Source organism: Olea europaea, chromosome 17 (assembly GCF_002742605.1).
Source record: "Olea europaea var. sylvestris chromosome 17, O_europaea_v1, whole genome shotgun sequence".
Lineage (NCBI taxonomy): Eukaryota > Viridiplantae > Streptophyta > Magnoliopsida > Lamiales > Oleaceae > Olea > Olea europaea.
In genome coordinates this window covers 9,812,005-9,818,602 of record NC_036253.1, presented here as the reverse complement: position 1 = coordinate 9,818,602, position 6,598 = coordinate 9,812,005, and the positions used below count along the sequence as shown (strand labels likewise).

Below are 6,598 nucleotides of genomic sequence, written 5' to 3'. Positions count from 1 at the left end.
TCGCTTATGTAAGGAGAAATGAAGGAAGAGACGCAACCTACAAAGCAGTAGCAAAATTGAGTTAATTGTTCCAATAATCACTGAATTTATATTTATGTCTTGAATTACCTTAAAATGTTGAGTTTTCGCCATTAAATTTATCCAAACGTTGGACATTATTCAATGACATAACATTTGTTTCAAACCTCTAACTTGATTCGAGTCCCCATTCTTGATGGATTCAAAGTTGAAATTTTGAACATTGTGATGCACTGGAGATTTTAAGTTGTATTGCAATCTGTTTATCACTAAGTTGGTCAGTTCATTGGCTGGTTCACATGCTTTACTTAAGAGAAATGACAGACGACTTGTTTAAGCGTACATTGTTTGTAACAAAGTTATCGACAAGTGAATACTATTAGCCCAAAATGAAACTATATGCATTGGTCCTACTGATTTTATGTACTTATCGATGATTTTGAGACATTTTTTATTCATTGGATAGAATGTCTTTGTGAAACTCAATGTCACAGACATCATCAAAAACAAAAATGACAATAAAGCAAACATATCAGATGGAGAGAGGAAGTATAAACCAATCCGTATTGCAATCGCATATTTAAAGAGGTTTTAAAACATGAGAACAGTTGGAACATTCATCAAATGAAGTACTTCACCATCTGAACTTCCTTTTGCTTGAAACCACATCTCTCATAAAATGGTATGTTATTGGTACTGCAATCAAGAATCACCTTGTAACACCCTGTTAATCGAGCATGATCTGAGAGGAACTCGACTATCTTCTTCCCTAATTGTTTGCCTCGAACACTGGAATCTACCACCACATCTTCAATATGACCAACTTTGCCACAATTCCTTATAAATTTCTTTTCGATGAACACACTCCCAGTGGCAACAATCTTCCCTGATTTGTCATCTTCTATTACACATACAAGATGGTCGTCCCCATATATAGCGAGCTCCTGAAATCGTTCTTGAAATCTCTCATCAGAGACAGAATCACAAACAGTCAGCTGTTGAAGTAGTTCAATGAAACCCTTGTTTTTGTCAGCGATCTCCAATTTCCTAACTCGAAATATCTCTTCTTCTGCAGAGGAGTTAGCGGTCTGCATCTAATAGACTTCAGATCCTGGAAGTTTATGAAAAACAAATTACTTAACAAAGAGAAAAGAGGATGAAATTGCTATGACGACCAATGAAAGGAACGTACATGGCAAGCCACAAAACAAAATGATGGTTTGTTTACGACCTTAATCATAAGTAATCACACTTGTAAAATAATTAATTTGGCAATTAATGGATGTTATTTAAGAAGATGGCATCAGAAGATTCATCTAAACATTATATACTTCTGCTCGAGCTGTTTTATAGTTAAAATAGCAGGGGATGAGAGAGCTGGCCTAACAACTTTCCATGACCAGAGGAAGGAGCAGGGCTAAGGGGACCCTATGACTTATAGACAAGCCACTGGAGGCTGGCCATTCGTGACTACTTATTAAAAAAATCAGAACCCAGATCGTCTAAGAAATTAGAAAGTCAATCAGGTTAAGAGTGATGATCACAGTTGGACCATGATGACATGTATATGGATTGTGCATTATCTATGAAAACACACACATATAGTATGAAACCTATTGTAACAAGACAACTCCATGTCCAACCAAGCAGATTGTGTTTTTTCTGAAATCATCTGCTGTCCGAAACCACCACTTCTAACATAGAAGTTGCCCAATGTCAATCATTGTTAGTAAGTTCAAAATTAATAATAAACTATGGTGACGTAAAGAATGTGGCCACACAGTAATTAGTCAGAAATCAGAACGAAGAAAATAACTAGTTCAGATGGTTGTTGATGACTTGGAGGTTTTGAACAATCCATGTTCAAAACTTAACTCGAGATCAAATATGCAGACATAAACGTGAAGTTTTAGAGGCATTTCACTAAACATGTAGCAGGGAAGGCAGTCATGACAAAAACACAATGGAAACTTTTCTAACAGTGAATGCTATGAAATTCACCACTGAAACTAAAGGTAAGATATTAATTAATTTTTCGCGTAACAGTTGGGTTTGGGAGTAGAGAGTTGTACTAGCTACAAAGAGAGAGGGGATTGTGCTCTCCAATCAATCAACCGTGCTAAGGAAAAAATTGAACAGAACGATATATTCATTACTCTATTGTACACCAACATTACATTTCCAAATTTCAGAACCAATTAAGGATCCACATTTAAAAATAAATAAATAAATAAATTAATTAATTAATTTTGAATTTTTAAATTAGCAAAATATGCTTATGTATACTTACTAAAAAGTAAAGATGAAGTTTTAAGCAAATTTCTTATTTATAAAGCAGTAGTGGAAAATCAATTAAACCGAAAAATTAAAGTCCTACGTTCTGATAGAGGAGGTGAATACCAAGTAGCAGAATTAGCAAAATTCTGTGAAACTAATGGTATAGTTCACGAGTTTACTCCACCATATTCGCCATAATCAAACGGAGTAGCAGAAAGGAAAAATAGGACTTTAGTTGAAATGGTGAATTGCATGCTTATTAGTTCTGGTTTACCTGATCAATGGTGGGGTGAAACAATCTTAAGTGCATGTTATACTCTAAATAGGATACCTATGAAGAAGATTAACAAAACTCCATATGAGTTATGGTTCAACCGGAAACCTAATATTAATCATCTCCAGCTGTGATGATCTATTGTGATAGTAAAGATACTTTGTATTCGATAGCAAACAAGACTTACAATGGTAAGCAACGACATCTCAATTTTAGACATCAGTCTCTTCGAGGATTACTTAAGCAAGGAGTAATCACCGTTGAATATGTAGAGTCGAAGAATAACCTAGCAGATCCTTTGACAAAAGGATTGGCTTCACAACCAATCAATATAAGGATACTAACCATCACCTGTCCCACTGGAATTTTGTCCTGGGTATTTCACCACTTACACTTGAGGGCTAGCTTGTTCTAAAGGCAAGGACAATTCATAGACAACTATACAAAAAATTAAAGAGAGAGATTTTCCAGGGAATTGCTTTTTCATATGTATTTTGAGAATTTAGATCATGCATATGATTAAATCTCGTGGATATCCACTGGCAACTTGACAATATACAATATGTATTCCTCAATGTGGGTTTCCTTATGTATCCAGATCCAATACAATGTGTTAAAAGGGGAGATCAGATTGCAATTATAGAATATAAATATGTGAAGGTTTAACCTAAGATATTGCATTAAAATACACAGATTCCTCAATGTTTCAACTACTAGGCAGGCTACCATCAATAAACAAAAAATTTGGAAAAGAAAAAAATTCCAAGGAGCTAGAGAAAGAGAATTGACAAATAATGGAGGTTGTGTTAAAATTAAATCATTCGCAACAATCAAATCGAGCGCGAAATCAACTCAACCCATTAGATTTAATGTATATTTTTACACAAATAAATCTGAAATTACCTTCCAAGTTTGGTGATGAAGGAGATGACTTATCCTCTCGAAATCACTGCAGCACAAAAAATGAAAAACGCATAGCCGCTTTTCCCCCTCTCCGTGAATAAGGCTAGAATTGGAGCAAAAGGTACCAAATCTTAGTCCAACTTACGTTTTTATCCAAACTTTAGAAAAACAAAAATATAGAAAAAATTTATCATCTTTTTCTTCCCACTCTACGCCGCCCCACCACAACACAGCTACACCATACCAATGCAAAGGCTACCACCCAGGGGCAGAGCCAGGATTTTAATTCAGTGCTGTCAAAATTTTTCGATGCCGAAAAAAAAAAACTATAAGCAATTCACAATTCACAGGGCAACAATCCAACACATTCATCAATGCACAGATTCACAATCTCATTCACAAGGCAATATATACTATTTCAAAACTCCAGTCATATAGAGTAAGCAAGCAACTCACAGTGTAAAGGCCGTGGCAGATGGCAGTGCCGCTTCTGCGCTTCCAGATCAAGCAATGAAGAACTGCTAATTGCCTAATTCCATATGTTAAAAAGAAAAAAGAAAAAAAAAACCAAATCACATAAATCAGAATAACAAAAAATAAAAAAAAACGAAAAATAAAAAGCTTCAAAAATCAAAATGAGGTAGTGATTAATCAGCCAATCAGGGATTCAGGGTTGGTGGAATTTGGAAATTGGGCAGACCTTCTTCTTCTGCTGTGAGGGTTGTCGATTGCCGCCGGAAGAATCACCGGAGCCACAACGTGGCAAGCCTGCAACGAAGGTTACAGACCGGGACACCTTACGTTACGGAGCAACTAAGGTCTGAGCAAGATAGAAATCTGTCACCGGAGGAAGGAGGAGGAGGTTGACTGGTTGAGGCTGAGGCAGCGCCGGAGTAGGGAGCAGACGGGCGACGGAAAATCTGGAATTGATTCAATAATTTCAATTTAATGGCAGATATTGGAAGTGGTAATTGGGTCAAATAGCCTATATTATAATACACTTCGAAATTTTTTTCTTTGACCAGAATAATGTTTTTAAAATACATATATTAAAGGGGATTTATAAACTACCTAAAACACCCTTATTTAATATCACCAGAAAATTTAATTCCCCATTTTCTTTTCTCAAATCAATTGAATTTCAGAATCCTAAATCCATCATCTTTGTTTTCTCTTCACAATCCCCAACCCCTTTAATTTTTCTTCTTCATCTCCAGATCCTTCTACCATTTAAAATTGATTTCCTTCGTCTTCTTGAGTGAAATGAAGAATTTGTTATGAAGGTTTCATCAATTTTTCCAAGATCGAAACTCGCAAAAAAAAGTACCAATACGTGAATAACCACTTCTAAGAACCAATTTCACAGTGGGCTATTCTCAGATATGAATGATTCCTCAATTTTTCATTTTTAATACGATTTTACGCCCAAAAAAAAATTAGAGAAATTTGTGCCGAGAAAAATTATACCAATAGGGTGGGCTTTTTTAGACCTTCAAATTTATTCATTTTTTTGTATATTGTAATTAACTTTTGGAACTCAATTTTCTCTTCATATTTTTCATTATTGCTTTGAATTACATCAAAAATACTTAACAATTCAACTTTCTTCCTGTAACTGCAAATTTGAAAAAAATGTTATTTCTCTACTTATTCTTCATGATGTAGATATATAAGCAAATTGATAAAAAAAAATATGTAGTAGAGTGTTTAGAGTATGAGATATTGAACATATACATATGGGCTTAAAAGTAAATAACATAGATGATTTTGAAAATTGCAATATATGATTCTTTTTTATTCTAATTAGTGTTGAGCTGATAAGTGGAAACAAAGATGACAATTTAATAGAAAGTGCTATAAAAAATTAGATATTTAAGTATTTGCTTGTTAAAAATATTTAAATGTCATGTTAGTTGCAATATTAGTGTAATGAAATAGATATTCTATGATATCATTGAAGTCTTAGCAAATTGGTACTATTTTGCAATTTGCATTGAATGGAATATGGTAGAGTAATAAAAGATCGTGATTTTTTACTGTAACTAATATATGGTAATGTTTTGCATGTTTTTCCATGATGTAAATTGCATTTACTTGGTTGAGATTGTGATATTTGATATGTTAGTTGTTGAATTTTCCAGCATGGCACCATGAAGTTTATATAATTATGAAAATTGCATCCTGTCGTTTATGGAATTTTGAAAATGTCACCTATTTTTTTTCTATTTTTGAAAATGAATTATACTACATATCATTTAACATTACTGTAAAAATTTTATATTTGTTCATTGATTAATTAACATGATCATTTTGTGTCTTTTATTGTAGAAATGGAACACTCATTTTAGTATGTGATTTCTTTATTGTAGAAATGGAACACTCATTTGAGTTTGTGATTCCCGTTGAAGATAAAATTAAAAGTAGACCTTCAAAAATGAGCTCCCTTCATAGACTTACTATATTTAAGCAATGTTAGATGATATTTGGAGGAGAAAAGCTTTTGGCCACACAATTGAATGATGAGTAGAGATAAGCAACGGACATGCCAGGAGGTAGCTGGCAGTTATCTCTTGTCGTTCAATGAGATTACGGAATATACACTATGAACTTTATAGAACTTTTGTCGGCCGAATTAGACGTAAAACTTATATCCAATAATAAGATTGAATAATTGTTTTCTTTGTATATTTTTCAATTTTATGTGATCAGATGATATAGGACTTAGACACTAATTTTATTAGATAGTAGTGTTTTGATTAGTTGTTTACTTTTGCTGTAATGAAATAAGAGCATTTTGAAATTTTGATTCATTCATTTACTAAACCCTTTTAACGGTTCGTATTTGATGGCACAAGCATTAGCTTAATTTCCCAAAAAAAGGTCCATGCTAATTTTGGCATTTGATTTGAGAACATCTACATGGTCATTTTTCTCTCTTTCGTCCTTATTTGAGAAGTTACTTCTGCAGGAGTATGCATTTAGTCAGTAGGTAGTTGGCAGTTATCTCTTGCAATTGGTATATTTTGATGACTAGATGTATTTCGTGCTTTAGTAGTAGCTCGTGCAAAGTTTAAACGGGAATAACTTGTAGGTGTTGTTTTAGAACTATTTTACTTCATCTTATCT

The 6,598-nt window shown here is 33.6% G+C and overlaps 1 protein-coding gene across 4 annotated transcripts; it reads right to left on the bottom strand.

The window, feature by feature from the left end:
- Positions 1 to 531: 531 nt before the first annotated feature.
- LOC111366250 (glucosamine 6-phosphate N-acetyltransferase-like) lies at positions 532 to 4,496 on the bottom strand. Of its 4 annotated transcripts, none has more exons than XM_022986972.1 (4): positions 4,173 to 4,495; positions 3,929 to 4,001; positions 3,473 to 3,765; positions 532 to 1,129 (listed from the first exon to the last, which is right to left on the bottom strand). In XM_022986972.1, the coding sequence occupies exon 4, from the start codon at positions 1,110 to 1,112 to the stop codon at positions 639 to 641; it is 474 nt and encodes a 157-aa protein (XP_022842740.1). In that variant the 5' UTR covers positions 1,113 to 1,129; positions 3,473 to 3,765; positions 3,929 to 4,001; positions 4,173 to 4,495; the 3' UTR covers positions 532 to 638. The 4 variants fall into 4 exon arrangements, 3 of the variants coding, with proteins under 3 accessions (XP_022842740.1, XP_022842739.1, XP_022842741.1); XM_022986971.1 differs by having other exon boundaries at positions 3,473 to 3,575; XR_002697608.1 differs by having other exon boundaries at positions 757 to 1,106; positions 3,473 to 3,575; positions 4,173 to 4,496.
- Positions 4,497 to 6,598: the final 2,102 nt, after the last annotated feature.

Bases quoted from the DNA above. Each gene is read 5' to 3' on its own strand.
- LOC111366250 (XM_022986972.1), bottom strand. From the start codon at position 1,112: ATGCAGACCGCTAACTCCTCTGCAGAAGAAGAGATATTTCGAGTTAGG.